Source organism: Trichechus manatus, unplaced genomic scaffold, assembly GCF_000243295.1.
Source record: "Trichechus manatus latirostris isolate Lorelei unplaced genomic scaffold, TriManLat1.0 scaffold00130, whole genome shotgun sequence".
NCBI classification, from domain to species: domain Eukaryota; kingdom Metazoa; phylum Chordata; class Mammalia; order Sirenia; family Trichechidae; genus Trichechus; species Trichechus manatus.
In genome coordinates, this window is record NW_004444066.1 from 6,312,800 (window position 1) to 6,329,841 (window position 17,042).

At 35.9% G+C, this 17,042-nt stretch overlaps 2 protein-coding genes across 3 annotated transcripts in view; one reads left to right on the forward strand and one right to left on the reverse strand.

Moving 5' to 3' along the window:
• The first annotated feature begins 331 nt into the window (after positions 1–331).
• GPR151 (G protein-coupled receptor 151) lies at positions 332–4,438 on the forward strand. The gene has a single exon (XM_023739172.1). It carries the CDS (start codon positions 332–334, stop codon positions 1,601–1,603), a length of 1,272 nt encoding a protein of 423 aa, XP_023594940.1. The 3' UTR covers positions 1,604–4,438.
• A 116-nt stretch (positions 4,439–4,554) lies between these two features.
• The window catches only part of TCERG1 (transcription elongation regulator 1), a 63,840-nt gene continuing 51,352 nt past the window's right edge, over positions 4,555–17,042 (reverse strand). For both annotated transcript variants that reach the window (XM_004384942.1, XM_004384941.1), the window contains 7 exons: positions 16,501–16,651; positions 12,232–12,396; positions 11,632–11,814; positions 9,356–9,535; positions 8,580–8,663; positions 6,787–6,887; positions 4,555–5,636 (listed from right to left, as the gene is read on the reverse strand). In XM_004384942.1, the coding sequence (XP_004384999.1) occupies positions 5,435–5,636; positions 6,787–6,887; positions 8,580–8,663; positions 9,356–9,535; positions 11,632–11,814; positions 12,232–12,396; positions 16,501–16,651 (1,066 nt within the window). In that variant the 3' untranslated portion in view covers positions 4,555–5,434. The remainder of the gene's footprint in view (positions 5,637–6,786; positions 6,888–8,579; positions 8,664–9,355; positions 9,536–11,631; positions 11,815–12,231; positions 12,397–16,500; positions 16,652–17,042) is intronic.

The window sequence follows — 17,042 nt, forward strand, 5'->3', positions numbered from 1 at the left end:
AACATATCCCACTTACATGTATGTTCTCTTCATTTATCATTTATGAGTGTATTATTTGTATTACTCCACAGGCTGACAGTTTGGTATTAGACTTGCTAATGAGCAGCAACCATAGACTCCTGCTGTCATTCAGTGCAGTCACAGGTATACTGCCTGCAGCTGAGAGCTTAGCATTCAACCTTCTTCCACATTCTGCTCTCAGCAACTAAGGGGAGGGTCCAGTCATGTCATTTGACACTGACTGACGACAGAGTACTTATTTCCTATGCAAAAGAGCTAAGGCAGAAAGACAAGCCTAAATAAGAGGCTAACTTCTGTAAAGAGGAGGTGGATGGAAAAGGTGACGCCGGCAGCTCCCTTTGCAGACTCCAACTCCAGCACCATGAACGTGTCTTTTGCTCACCTCCACTTTGCAGGAGGTTACCTGCCCTCTGACTCCAAGGACTGGAGGACCATAGTCCCGGCTCTCTTGGTGGCTGTCTGCCTGGTGGGCTTCATGGGGAACCTGTGTGTGATTGGCATCCTCCTTCATAGCACTTGGAAAGGAAGGTCAACCATGATCCACTCTCTGATTCTGAACCTCAGCCTGGCTGATCTCTTCCTTCTGCTGTTTTCTGCACCGGTCCGAGCTCTAGCATACTCCAAAGGCATTTGGGATCTGGGCTGGTTTGTCTGCAAGTCCTCTGACTGGTTCATCCACACGTGCATGGCAGCCAAGAGCCTGACAATCATTGCAGTGGCCAAAGTATGCTTCATGTATGCAAGTGACCCAGCCAAGCAAGTAAGTATGCACAACTGTACCATCTGGTCTGTACTGGTAGCTATCTGGGCTGTGGCTAGCCTGTTACCCCTGCCCGAATGGTTTTTTAGCACCACCAGACATCATGCAGGTGTGGACATGTGCATCATGGATATACCAGCCGCGGCCGAAGAGTTCATGTCTATGTTTGGTAAGCTCTACCCTCTCCTAGTATTTTGCCTTCCGTTACTCTTTGCCAGCTTTTATTTCTGGAGGGCTTATGGCCAATGTCAGAAACGAGGAACTAAAACTCAAAATCTTACAAGTCAGATCCGCTCAAAACAACTCACGGTGATGTTGCTGAGCATTGCCATCACCTCTGCTGTTCTATGGCTCCCTGAATGGATAGCTTGGCTGTGGGTATGGCATCTGAAGGCTGGAGGTCCGACCCCACCACAAGGGTTCATAGCCCTGTCTCAAGTCCTAATGTTTTCCATCTCTTCAGCAAATCCCCTCATTTTTCTAGTGATGTCAGAGGAGTTCAAGGAAGGCTTCAAAAGCTTATGGCAATGGATGATAACCAAAAAACCTCCAACTGCCTCAGAGTCTCAGGAAACACCAGCTGGTAACTCAGAGGTCCTTCCTGACAATGTTCCATCTCCAGAGTCCCCAACCTCCGTACCAGGGAAAGAGAAACCTGGCTCTCTCTCCTCCAGCAAGAAGAAAACTGAGAAGGCAGAGATTCCTATTCTCCCTGATGTAGAGCAGTTTTGGCATGGAAGGGACACCATCCCTTCTGCACAAGACAATGACCCTATCCCCTGGGAACATGAAGACCAAGAGACAGGGCGTTGTGATAAATAGATTGTCTCAAAGCAAAACAAATTGTGATTGTCTTTACTTGTACTATTGCTTATCAATATTGCTGAATTTACCATATAAAAGACAAAATTGTTAGAAACTACATAAATGCTTCACATTTTCAAAATGTCTAATTTGGTAAGTAGAACACTGTGTTAGGAATAACTTTTAGAATTATAATCTGGCTGTCAGAAGAATTCATTTTAAGTGCTGTATATGTGAAGATACTTGTCATAAGTGATTAGAAAGCTATTTGTCACTTGTTCACAATGGCTTTTTTATAGGGCTTCCTTAGGACCAACCTTGTACTGGCTGGGTAATCAACCAACTTATCTGGGGGCTGAACCCCTTTTCCATCAGTTTCTTCCTGAACCAACTAGCCCTAACTTCACCTAATTTTATTTCAAATAACCAAAGCTCAAAAGCTACTTCCACTTGAGATTTTTCCAAAACATTGGTGAATAAATTTTAATGAGTTATCTTCATGTGCTGTTAACTTACTTAATGAAAATTCACGTAAGATATAATAGAAGGCTGCAAAATGAACAGCATTACCTTATTCCAATTCTGGGCTAATTTCAAACCATAGCTGCTTTTGGTTAAGTTTAAATAAATTCAAACTCTTCCTTATGCTAAAGCCTGCTTTATTGATCTTTTTAATCCACCTCACTGAGTCTCCAGTTTGAGGATTTCCTGACATTCTATATTCTGATATGGAGAAAAAACGTAAAAACCTCTTTTTCTTCCCAATTGTCTATCCTTCCAAAATGCAGTACAGTTTTTATTCTTCTACAAGCTGCAATCTGTTCTTCCCAGTTATCTCCTTTCTCTCAAGATAAACTATTAAGTTATGGTTAATGATATAGGTTTCATTGACTGAAGGAAACCTTCAGATATAAAGGAGGGATGGAAATGGTGACCTTTCTCGTTAGATGGTATTAAACTTACCCCAACACTGAACCTGAACTCTGCTCAAATTTAGAACACCTCAGGCTGTTATAAAAATGATCATGATTAGTAAGAGAAAAAATTAGTATGGAAAAGAGGATATTCAAATGGCCACAAGACAGATAATTTGGCTAAAAATAATAGAAAATAAAAAGTACAAAGGCAATGCAGAAAGAAAAGCAATAAAATTGTGTTCCCAAACATATGGTAAAATTTGAATAAGAGCCAATAACCATTTTCTAGCAAGGTAAAGCATACCCAATAAAACATAATGATTGATACATTTCTTCCTGTACTAAAAAATGTAATAAGGATATTTATCCATAATCCCTGATTATAATGGACCTCGAGGGTATTTTCACTGAGAGGTTCCCCCAGAGGTTCCCTTTAGGGCAAGCAATGGAGTTTGAAATATAAAGAACATGCTGTGGACTTTTTTTTTTTTAATGTTCAGTCTGTGGGCTTTTTTGGTTTGTTTTACAAAGTCATAGTTTAACATAGAAGGTAGGACTGTTTTATTTTTACTTGGTTCAATACAAATTCTGAGGCTCACAAGATGAAATAAAGTACAATTTAACCTAAGTATCCAAAGTATTGTCTTGTGATGAGATACTTATGCATGAGGATTATCTTTAAAGTTGTCTGTGATAAACTTTGATTAAAGGTTTTTATGTTCATTACATATACTAAATGTAGAATGTACTCTGCCGGTGTTTAACACTAACTTGTAAACAAATAAAAACAACTGTGTTACTTCAGATGGTTTTTGGAAGCTTAACACTGTCTTTGTCTTGAATTATCAGTTCAAAATCATTATCTGGCACAATGGGGAGGTCTTACTACTGGCCCAAGTCTCAGAGTTAAGTTGAATCACGTATTCTCAAAGAATTTGGCAGTAAGTACCAAATCAAGATGCAGACACTGGAATGCAGTAGAATTACATTAAATCTTCCAAAGTTCTGACTTGATCCCTTAGAAAAATCTGCACAGAAATGTTGATTTGTACCATGGATGAATAATCAAACCCAAGTACCCCAAGAAAAAAGTAGGAAATTAAAACAGTTATCACTAAAGCCATTTTCTTCACTTCTCTACAATGATAAACCGTATTGGTAAACAATACTATGTGGAATCCAGAGTAATAAAATAGGCATTCTAGAAATTTCACCTTTGTAGGACAGTCATGTCCATAATAGCTGTATTCCTTTCAGCAAACACTCTAGTTTCACTCTTGATACAATTTAAAAATCAATGAATTTGTAAAAAGGAACTTAGAAAAAAAAAAATATGTATATATCCATATAGACCATTAATTATCAATTTTACATGTTAAGAACTTAGTCTGATAATCAATTCCAGGTCTCTACATAGAGTTCACATAAGTTCTGTAACACTTTATAATTACTAAGTAACACAGATGTGTATGTGTCTGTGCCTGCATGTGTATATGTAACAAATACAGATTTGTTAATATTTCCTCTTTTTAATGGTTTGTTGCAATCATAGCAGCTGCGACATAACAGGGAAAATAAAATATCCTATTAACATGTATTTTCTTAAACATTTTATTTATGTGGCACTCTAAACGTAGGTATCTATGAAGGGATGAAATAGAAGCATCTTTTTTAACTGGGGAGGTAAAGCTAGAAAGAACAACTTCAAAGGTAAGTTTCATGGTGTAATGTATATGACACATGGGAAGGATGCAAAAAGGCACAAATCATCAATATAAACGACAAAACCAAGAAAACAAAAAAATCAGCATCTTCTTGGTGTGAAGCAATAACATATTGCTAAGACACTGAACACCAAATGGTTCTTTACAAATTCCTTGCCTTTTACACTGCAAATAATTTATTATTATATTCAAGCCTTTAAAAACTGTGCAAATATTCCAGATTTAAAGTCATCTTCCTCTGTGCAAACTGCATTTGCTACTTCTTTTAGGAAAAGGTTTAAAATAGTTTTTATAAATTATTTAACAATAATCATATACAATCCACATATATAAAAAGAGTTGGTTTATTGTAGTTCAAATACATAAACTGAACATTCAAACATCTTAAATTTAAACTTTAGGAACAAAAGTATAACATTCAAACAGGAGTATAGTAGTTTACAGGGAACACCCAGAAAGGTAATTTATTGTCTAATCGAGAGTATTGATAAAGATCACTTAATGGTGAATAAAATGTTTTTAACCAGCAATCCTATTCTGGCCAACCTGTTAGTTAATGACCGTGGTTTGATGCCTGAGATATTACTAAACAAATCTTCTCTTAAGCTAAACAACAAGATTTGGCCTGTAATTCAGAGGGAGTAATCAAAGCACATAAGTGAACAAACAAAATTCAACTGTTCTTTAGAGACAAAGGTAAAAGCATATTCATTGTAATCATCTTAGCCTCTGGAAGATAAGAATTCAGTTTTCAGTGTTTTCCCTTTTACCCGCTTTTAAAAAACAGAAAAGGAGGAAAAAAAAAAAAAAAAATACCCAACTAAGGTTTTCTTGGGAGTCTGTGGTATTTGTATCTTTCAAGTTCAAACCACAAATGCTTTTACATCTTGCATGTTTAACACTGCTAGGAAGAACGTCACCAAGTCACTGACTTCCACACCTCATAAAAGGATGATTTTTAGCTTCAAGAGTTTAGATTTACTAGAGACAGCCTATATTTGAGTATGTATGTCAGTCATGCCACACAAAGAAAAGCATAAATATTTCCAAAGTGTTCTCTGTTCAGACACAGTTCACAAATGCTTCTCCTTCTGTTCGTCAGATGGTTTTGCAATAGGTTGACTAAGGTACAGATATGTAAAAATCTGAAAATTGGCTCATGCAAGCGTTTTGAATTAACAGATACCCCCGTGGAAGAGTATTCAGAATTATTTTGTTGATCGTCTTGTGGGCTCTGAGGCCGTGGGAGGTGGGGGTGGACCCCGGCGATCCAGGTCATCAACATATGCCACAATCAGTTTACGCCTCTCCTCTGGCACACAGTCCAGCACTAGATAACGTTTGTCGTTCTGCAAAATTTTTTCTACATCCTTCAGGTGCTGATCAGATTCTTGGATTAGCTTTTTAGATCTGAAATAAGAGAAAGAAGTCCAAGATTACTGACTGCTGTTCACAGGTCTTTCAGAAATGAGCTGGAAATGTCCATCTAGTTCCTAATTGTGTCTCCATTTTTTTTTTTTTTTAAAAGAAAAATTTCACTGCAGTGGTCACCTTTGTAAGTCGCCTCAGCAAAGACTCCAAGGAGTGAAAGGGCCTCAGAAGCTGAATTACCCTCCCACCCCTACTGGTGGTCCCTCCAGATCAGGGCTGAGGGTGGGTGGGTAAATCTTGCCCGTGCTGTACCTGTTCTGTGGATGAACAGAGGACTTCAGTCTGCAGGGCTGCCAATCCCAGCATCTTTCACAAGCTTTCACTTTCACATCTTTCACTAAATTAACTATAAAAATGTAGAAAGAAGTCTTACTTCACATCTAATTGAAAAACCCAAGCTGATGCAAAACATTAAGGATCCTGACCAAAAAATCCAAATGACAAAATACCTAAAGACCACACCCTCAGCACTATCTATCCTCCCGTGCACATATACTTCAGTAAGATGTTTCAAATTTTTCTTTTAAAGGAAGAGAAGTGGTGGCATGAAACAAAAATGGTTTCCTGCATACTGATTGGTAAACAATGTAAAACTGTTTTCCTGATGATAAATTGCTGGGGTAGAAAACTACTGGGTATGCTACAGAGAAACCTTAAGACTCATTTTATAATTAAAATTTATTTAAAAGTATCCAGCACACTGATTTCCTCTGAGAAAAATGTTTTTGCTGAGATTAAACAGGTTATTTCAAGCTTTAAAATGGTTCAACCACACTGAACAGCCATCAGAGGAGGCAAAGGTAAAAGAATTTTAAAAAGTCTCTTCATGAAATATAATTCTTACATAGTTGAGGATACTCCTAAAAAAGCAGTGAAGTAAAAACAAAGGTATGTTTAAAAAACTGGATGGGTGGGTAACACAAAATGAGAATTGACATCTGGGCCCTTTCTTTGGAAAAAAAAAAAAAAAAAAAAAAAAGGGAAGATAGATATGGGATGTACTTGGCTTCTCTTATGCCTAAAAATTAATAATGTCAACATGTGTGTGAATGCAAAGTAGGCTTTGGCCATTAGAATAAGGACTAGTAAAGATAATGACTGCCAATATGAAACATTTCATTGCACACACCTATATGTTATGAATTTGGTCTCTTTCAAAAGTGTCCTGAAGTCAGCTTTGGCGGTGATGTATTTGTCTCTGATGTACTCTTCAAACTCCCTTTGTTTTTTCTGCAAAAAGACAGTAAGATTAGGGAAAAAAAATCCATCAATTCCAAAATTAACATCAATTATCTATTAAACCACCAGTTTATAAGTCATATTATAAAATAAAAAATTCAAAAGAAAAAGCCACAATGCACATTTTTAAGGCAAAAAGAAAGCAATGAGGAACCATACAAGGTATTGTGTTGTTGCATGCCGTCGAGTCGATTCCGACTCATAGTGATCCTATAGGACAGAGGAGAACTGCCCCACAGGGTTTCCAAGGCTGTAATCTTTATGGAAGCAGACTGCCACATCTTTCTCCCACAGAGCGGCTGGCAGGTTTGAACTGCCAATCTTTTGGTTAGGAGCAAAGCACTTAACCACTGCCACCAGGGCTCCATATAATGTATTACTAGTGGCTAAAACTTGAGGGGTTGCTATATGCTACCCTGTGCTGAGTGTCTTATGAGGATCATCTCCATTAATCTTCATAACAACCTCAAGAGGTAAACACTCCTAAAAATAAGAAAATTAAGGGTTAAGTGTTCATCTCCTTAAGACACTGTTGTTGCTGTTGTCAGGCGCCACAGAATCAGTTTTCGACTCACAGCGACCCCACGTGACAGAGTAGAACTGTCCCATACGGTTTTCTAGGCTGTAATCTTTTCGGAAGCAGATCACCAGGTCTTTTCCTGTGGAGCTGCTGGGTGGGTTTAAACCACCAACCTTTTGGTTAGCAGCCAAGTGCTTAACTGTTGAGCCACTAGGGCTCCTTACAAAGACATTAATGTAGTGTAACTTATAGATACACCAACTGTTTAACACTCCAAACTTAAATTTTAAGTTATACAGAGCATTTAGCTTTCTAGTAAAGGAATGGCACTGAGAGCTATAAACTATCTAGGCTAAAACAGATCTTATTATTAACAGTCAGAAAAGTTAGAAACTGAGACCTGGGTCTCAGCTCTCACATTACCATTCTTTCCCAGCCATGCATCTTTCATGGCCCATATGTCTAAAACCTAACTTACTAGCATAGGAGGGACAGGAATATAAAATCTATGGGTTTTGGACTCCAGACCTAGAGACATTAACCAGGAAAAAAGAATAATGGGAAGGGAGAACAAATAAAAAGGTCAATGGATGAAAAGGAATGCAGTAAACACTTTCCTTGATGACATCATTTGCTACTTCAGACCCTGAGGGTGAATCTGTTTCCAATGCCACAATCTCTGGAACATATAACTAGGTATCTTGTGGTGTTCTGCTAGTGTGGCTTTAGAGTCAGGCCCTCTGATAGCCTGGTACCAACTGTTAGACTAAGTATGTCTGTCTAGTGGATCCTGACTACACAATAAAGAAAAGCTATGTTGTTAGTTGTCATCAGGTCAATTCCAACTCATGGTGACCCCATGTGTGCAGAGTAGAATTGCTCCATAGGATGTTCAAGGCTGTGACCTTTCAGAAGCAGTTCACCAGGCCTGTCTTCTGCGGCACCTTTCGGCTAGCAGTCAAGTGCTTAACTGTTTGTGCCACCTTGGGAGCTATGGTTTCATTAAATCTCCAGGATCCAAAAACATAAGCTTAACCTTAAGGATTAAAATTTTTAATTTTTTAACATCAACTTCATTTTGGTGAAGATACTAGTGGTTGTTGATTAAGCACCCAATTAATATTTATGATTTGAGAGTAAATCTCAGACATGAATCCTCTTACCCTGTCACTGGAGGAGAATTTAATACACCGAGGATCTTCCTTAATGATTTTTTTCACTTCTTTCCAAGTGGATGTTAAGGTAATCTTTGAAAAGACAAGGGAATAAAAGACATAAATACAACTCACTTTTATTTAGGGGGTCAAACTGCAGCACATATGGTACATAATATTACACACTGACCTGCGATCTCTTGTAATGCCCAACCGTAACTGGACTAGTTAGGGACAGGGAAGCAGCTTTAACGCAATTTCTTTTTGTTGGCTTGCCACAAGAGTTATTTTCATGGCCATACTTTCAAGGTGGCCTAAGACAATCACCTGCAAACCCTGTATTTACATGGGCAAACATCATAACTTCTGAAGAAACCATCACCAAAAAGAAAGCAGATAAACAGGCACAAAACCTGGATAACAAAGTGTACAAACTGCCAAACAAGGTGGCCATAGTACCAAATTGACAATACAGCAAAAGAAGGAATCTAAATCTATCATCAGGAGGGGTCGTTGATCATACACACAAAAAAGAACATTCTGGATTACCACAGGAGCAGATATGAATTTGAAAATGGCAAAAAGAAGCAATTTCTAAATAGATAAGAATGGTGTCAACATTTTACTTAAAACAAATCAGAGAAGAAAGTGACATAAAACCCATGAATTCCAGTAATGAATCTAAAGACTATGATACTAAAATTATATTAATGTTTTACTTTTCAGAATTATTAATGAAGACTGATTTAGATTAAAATAGGACAAAAAAGGAGACTCTTTCTTACCGCAGAAGTTTCATCCAGAAGTTGCCTAAAGTGCTCCCTCTTCTTTTTGGTGAGTGCTTCAATGTGCTCATTAAAAAGCTTCTCTTTCTCTTCTCTTTCCAATAAGGACCCAGATTCCCAGCGGTGATCCTTTCGGAGAGTCCTCCGAGTATCAGACCATGACACATCTGAAGAACGTACCTAAAAACAGACAACTATATATATTACCAGAGAGACTTATCTTTTCATATTTCAACAACACAAGGCTCATTTACTTGGTTTAGGAATGATATATTTAATTTTAAAAGGCAGAGTTACCAATGACCTACAAAGAAGCATCTGGTGGACTCCACCTTAGCTACAAAAATCACTGAAAACCTGCTTCTGTGAGCCTGAAGTCTTGCCTCCCAGTGCTTACCTAGGCTATCAAATATGGATTCAGAGGTAGGGAAGAATGAAGAAAAGATATTTCCCATCAACTACGGTCCCTAAGAACTTTAACAGAACTTAGGTGTTCTATTTAATACCTTACCAACTTCTAGTAGGAGAAATGGACAGGAATAAAAGCTTTTTTTTTTTTTTGTCTTAGTGTAGCACTAAGGAAATTAAAACAAAAGAAAAGAAAAAGACTAAACGTGTCTTGGGCTCATACTTGCACTTATCAACTACATACAGAAAGTGACAGTTCCAAGCATAAGCAAGAATGAACACAGTGAAGAACAAAAGATAACAAAAGACATGACAGATGTGGCTGGTTCATTAACCAGCAGAAAAGTATGACTGATTGCTGGTAATGGCATTAAAAGTTAAGTCACAATGCTGCCAATGCTATGAAAGACTGAAAAGACAGAAAGGTAAGAAAGAAGAAAAATATAAAAACACCGTATTTTTACACAAATAACGCAAGTCTTCTAGGTTTGTCCATGCCATCCTCCCCCCTCGAGGTATTTTCATAAGCGTGCTATGGCAATTTGTTGAAATGTAGAAGGCATGCATTATTTGCATAAAAATACGATATTTAACCAGCAATTATCAAATATTTAAAATATGTGTCAGGTAGATACTCTGCTTGGCACTGGAAATACAAAATTAGTAAGACCCTGTCCCTTTCTTCACAGAGCTCATTTTTTTTTTAACAGAAGACAGGCATGTAAGCAAATAATTACAACTGCATGCAATAAATGCTGCAGGGGTGGGAAAAGGTATAGTGAAATTAAATCTGTCTAGGTGAGCTGGATCAGCAGAATGAGAAAGTCTGTCATTGTGGTGGGAGTAGTTTAAAAGCATTCTCAGTGGAGAGGTTGGCTTGTACAACGGTAAGGTAGGATGGTGTATTAAAGTTCAGCAAGGCTAGAGCTTAGACAACAGGTGAGGACACAAGTGATAAGGTGAGAAGAAGGTAGAAGTCAAGGAATACATTTTTCTACTATGCTAAGTAGCCTGAATTTGACCTGTAGGCAACTGCTGCGAGTGGGAAGAAACCCCACTCACTACAAGTAACCAGAAGAGTAGTAATAAGATCAGATTTGTTTACAAAGATTTCTGTGATTGCAGTAAGGATAAATTTGAGGGACTACTGAGGCAGGGAGAGAAATTAGTAAACTATGGTCTTTGTCCAGAGAGTAGAATATGAAATAGAAGAGAAATCAGCAGAGGCAAGGGAAGAAATCAGAAGTGATAGAAGTAACAAGAAAAGAAACAATACAGAAGAAAGATTGTGACACAGGAGAAGGGGAAGAGCAAAAACAAGTACAACATAGCAGTCTCAGGGCATTCAATGTAGGGACAAAAAACCCTACATACCTCAGCAACCCTGAGGGGTAATGCGGAAGGATTTTCAAGAAAGTTCCAGGGTATCTCCTGGGGTCAGTACACCTCCAGTCCTACATCTCATACCATCTACATGTACAATAACTGATCATCACAATGATGACCCTAAATCATCAAGAAAAAGGTTAAATTATGTTCAGCACACTTTGTTTATTACTGTGGCAGGTAAGTGTGTAATAGTTTAAGATGACTTCCATGAAGAACAATAAAAAATAAAGTTTTAAGACTAAAAGATTTTATTTTTCATATATGCAAAACATATAACTTCTGAACATGCTAAATACCAGGGTTTTCCTATTCTAACAGTGCTAATTCCAAGTACTCAATTTTACAATGCCTTATAAATAACTTACAGATTATATCTCTTAGAGTCAACATAGAGAACATTAAAATGTTCACAATGGGGTAATACAACGTATTACTAACATTCAGTAGTTTAGAGGGAAAAATAAACGATTAATATTCACCATGTCAGACAGAAGAGCCTTGAAATTCTGAATAGCTTCTTCTCTTTTGTGTTGCTCTCTCTCTCGATCTATTTCTTTTGTTTGTTCTGAACGAGCTTTTTGGACCTCCCTTTCTCGTTCTCGAAGGCTGGCCTCAATGCGGGCTTGTCTTTCAAGCTCTTTTTCTTTCTCTGAGTCTAAATTCTGTAAAAGTAAAATTACATTATCCTTCTTACCAACACCATCAAAATATGTTTTTACAGAATAACTAGCTTGCTAAGTAAAAAATTTCAAACCTGGTTATTTACCAAGAATGTACCCAAACACTGTACCTCATCTCCAAATCAACTACTAGGGATAACATACAAATACCAACAACAACAAAAAACTTCAAACACAAACAAATACCTTTATAATGCAATTAAACCAAAAAATCCAAACCCGGTGCCATCAAGTCTATTCCAACTCATAGTGACCCTATAAGACAGAGTAGAACTGTCCCAAAGGGTTTCCAAGGAGCAGGTGCCGAACACTTAACCACTGTGCCACTAGAGCTCCAATGCAATTAATGATTTTATTATTTCAATGTAATACTGACAGTAAATAAACACAAATGGTTACCTTGGCTATTTTTTCAATGTACTGTTTGAAAAGGTCTTCTCTCATTGATGAACTATCCACTGCTTTGTAACGTGGATCACTTTCTACTTTGTCTTTTACTTTGCTCCATCGAGACTGACTGTCCAAGTGATGATTAGATAACAGTTCAAAGAAGTCTGATTTAATCTATATTTTAAAACAGGTGGGATGGGAGGGAAATAACGTGCCATAAGAAATTCTTTAAATCTAAATGTTTACAACTAGGGAAAAAAAAATTCACTTACCTTAAAGATGAGAAGAGTAACTTTTCAATGCACTTATTCAGAATGGAATCAGTTTTATTAAAAGAGAATTGCTCTTTTGTTAAAAATATAAAAATCAGCTGAGAATACAGGCTCTCATTTAAAATTTGCCAAATTGAAGATAAATTATATTCTTTAAAGAAATGATTCAAATATATATACTAAAAAAAAACTTTTTTAGTATGCTGCTTCTCATCTCAGAACCATCATGTTTTCATAGGGAATTAAAATCTGCATTGAACGGTATTTATTTTTAGCTAAGATTCAGTGTATAAACTGACAGGAAATATCTTAACATTAAGATGGTAATAATGATTTATTTTAAAACTGATGGATAAAAATTTTGTTAAAATTAACCAGGGGTTTACAACTAGTTGAGCAAAAATAGCCAAGGGTCATTCATTGCAAACCTCAAACTATAAAATCTCCAGAAATAGGGTAAAATGTTGTATTTTAATAAAATAAACCACAATATTTATAGTTTTATATCTAAGAAAATATATCATTACTAAAAAAAAAAACAAAAAAACTGCTTTAAAATTTTCTGTACTTTTTATCCATTAGAAATGTATTACTGGTATAGAACTTGGAATATAAGTACTTGTACTTATGAAATAACATACTTAACTGAAGTAGCAAGTTAGTAACATTATACCAGAGGTATTAAATCATATTAATCCTTTAGTGTCAAAATATACAACTATTTAGAACCTCTCTCCCAAACTGCATTTTTTATTTTTTTTAAATAGAAGAGGAAAGGGATAAAAATGAGGCATTTATTTTTAAGTACCTCCAAGGAGACTTAATTCTTCTAAATTTAATTTCATTCACATTACATTGCACTCCTATCATAGAAGACACTCAACGTAGCCAAAGTCACTCAACAAAGGATTTTTATCCTGTTAAGAACCTCTCCCCACAGGGATTAAATATGTTGCTTTCCCACTTGATACAGAGAATGAGAAATTAAGAATGGCATCAGAATTAAAAAATAAATGAATCCTTCCTTCTGCCCATTCCAGCCCTATCACTTTCCCCTACAAATGCGTTTCTCCTATCAGGATTAAAAAGGAGGTTGATGTCCTTTCTGGACAACATTTGTAATGTTGTAAGAAACAGAGTTCCTTCATCAGAGAATTAAAAAAAACAAAAAAAGAGCTGATCAACTGTGGATCACTACTGAACTTTGGCTCTTGACTTTGGATTAATGAGAAACATTCATAAGCCCAGGGTTTCTAGCCAGCAATTAAGAAACTACCTGATTTAGTGGTACAGCATAATTTTTCTGTTCATCTTATCTACTTTGTATCTGACATGAATACCCAAAAACCTAGATGTACTGGAGAGCAAGAACACCAAATATAAAATTTATGTTAAATAAAACATGCAAGCTGTATCAAACAGGAATCTTTCTAAGCCACAGGAATTTAAATAAATTTAAAAGTTTTCAAATATTAGACATGAAGCTTATAAAGTACAGATTATCATATAGTTTTAAATAGGTGTGATATATAAACAAAGTAAGCTTTATACAAAATTAAACTCCAACTTCCTTTCATTGCAGATACTACCATGAAAGGCTATATATGGTTTACTGGGGCTGCTATTTATATGAGAATTATTATTTGACAACTGCATAAATGTCAAATGTCATTTACCATTAGCTGCAATTCAAGGCTTTATACTCCCTATTCTCTTCCCTCCAAAAATGAAAGTATGTAACTACCTAGGCTGTTTTGTTTAATAGGGAGTTTAAAAGTTTCCTCAGCCTAACCTACTATAACAAAAATACTTAAATTTCCTGCTAAACAAGTTAAAGAGAACACTTCCAACTTAATAACAGAGGATTAACTCCATTATGTGCAACTTCAAATATTGTTCCAAAAGGTAAATTATTTGAACTCCAACTTAGTATTGTTTATCATATTTTATAAATAAAAATTTCAGGGTAGCTGCTTTGGCAAATAAACACAGGTCTTTTAAAGTAGACTTTTAAAGGCATTTTTATAAAACAAAAAAACTATCAATGAAAATGATGATCATAATACCTTTTTTAGCTTGAAAATGGCTACTTAAGGGAAAAAAGGGATTTCACCAGAAATCAATGTCCTTCATTGGTTGACTTAGTAATTATTTTTAAACCTTTACTATTCAGCTCTTGATTCAACTACCTCAATGCTACAAAGACCAGCTGGAGAATCAAAAGATCAAAGAAAAAAACTCCAAAATACCAGGTTACTGATCTTACTAGCCAATTACATAGTTAAAATCTGATTTTAAAAAACAGCACAGGTAACAGTTCAGAAGAACAAATACATAGTAAAAGTCATGAAGGAAAGTGGTAAAACTTCATTAACCAAGTACTTAACAGAATATGAATATAAAGTTTACTATAGTTAAACCCTTACTTTAAAGATTTCTGCTTTGATAGCCTAGCTAGTAATTGATTTTACGTTCTTTAAATTGGCTGAGAAAGCTTCACTTTAGCAATTTTATGCCTTTTTTTAAAATCTAGTAATGGTACAAAGTTAAACCTAGAGAAAACTAACTATTTTAAAATCAAAATAAAATAAGGCTGACTATATTAGGTTTATTTTGATGTAATGTCTATTTCTTTTTTTTAAGTTAAAACATTCCGAGTACAACTCTCTTCACTGCACAAGGAATAAATTTTAAAAAATGTAAATTACCGGAACTGCAGGAGGCTAAAATCACCACCCAGAAAGATACCAACTGTTTCCTGACTAGGGAATCCCATAATACTTTGCATGTCAGTAATTGACAGCTGTCAGAATGAACTGATTGACAGACCACACAGCAGAAAACTATAAAGTCTATCCACTTGTTATAAAACCGAATACATAAAATGGTTTAAAAAAAAAAGTTTTTAGAAAAAAGAACATCAGTTTCAAATGCAGACAGAAATACATCCAATTTGTCTAAAAGCAATCATACAATATTAAGCAATCGTTTATTTTCTGGTTTTCATTAATCAAATAGTTCATCACTAAAAGTCAAAAGTAACAACTCCATTAATGACTCTACTTCAATGTATAAAATGATTATGTAGAACTCAATTTTGCACATTTCCTCTGCGAAGCATAATCATTTACCAATAATAAATATTCAAATGAAATAATTCTGGAAAAATTTACTTTGAAGCCCAATAAAGCAGATAAAAACTCATGTATTTTCAAGAGAAGTTAATTCACCTAATACATTTACTGTTTGAAATGAAAGAGGCTTCTTTCCAACAAGAGTGTATTATTCTCTCCACTACTTAATAGAATTTGCAGTATGTTAACTTTCTGGAATAAGAGACAATTTTAAATGTCAAGAATCATTAGGCTCCAGAGGTTATTTTTGTCCATTCACCAAGCACACAGCGGAACTAAAGAGAGTGGCTGCATGTTTTGATGGTTCATGCACCACTGGTGCCTTCTCCCTAACAGCCTGCCTCCCCAGTGCTGAGCTCCTCTCTACTCCTGACGCTGCTATCAAATGACATTTGGAATTCATTAATCTTTAATAGCTGACCTTTAATTCTGATAAGCAATAATTTATATGTAAGACATGTTTACTGACAGATTAGAAAGTCAGTAAAATGCTATCTTTTAGAGGAAAAAAAAAGATAAAGAAGCTCTTTGAAATTTAAATGGTACCACCTATAAAGAATCTTAAGTCTTATTGCTACCACTGAGCCAGTAGGTCTAACAACCCAGGGTTTACTGGACATCTTTAAAAAATGAGTATTAATAAAATTTAAAGCAGGCTGATACAGTAAGTGAAGCTAGTAATATGAGCACTATGGAAGTAAAGTGATAGACTATATACATCTAAACAATTATAAAAGTTAACTTAAAAGGCCAAAACAGTAAGTGTGATTCCTGTACTTACATTCATAAATGAGGTTCAAAAGGCAGCACCAGCTTAGTCCCTTCCCATTCACATACCCATCAATCACACCACTGGAACTAAAATCACTTACCTTCTCACCTCTGGTCTTCGAATCTTCTTTCTCTTTCTTCCTTGCAGCTGCCACAAATTCATTAAATAAGGCTTCTCGATCTTTCATCTTTTCAATTGCTTTGAATCTTGAATCTTTAGCATGCTTGGCTGCAAATTCGCTAAAAGTAGCTCTGTAACAAAATGGCAAGTGTGCTAACTTTCATTGAGCTGTTTCTGCTTGTAGAAAGGTATTGTAGAAAACATCATTTTTTCAGCAAGAATATGTTCAAAGAGACACTGGGTTCCAACACCTACCTAAACAGTGACTAATAAGCTACAGAAAGAGATAAAGGGCTACACAGAGTGAAAATGTGGTTAGAGATTTGCATGTCATCAGTATGTGGTGGAGAAGAATACCTTAATCTCATGCAAAGGATATACACTTCTTATAAAAAGGCAAGACAGGAGAGTAAAGAATTTATGTGCTTAAAGAGACTTAAGAGCCCATCTAGTTCTACCCATTTTAAGATGAGGCTGTCTCCTCTTTCTAGCTATGATGGAATAACTCTTACTGAATTAGTC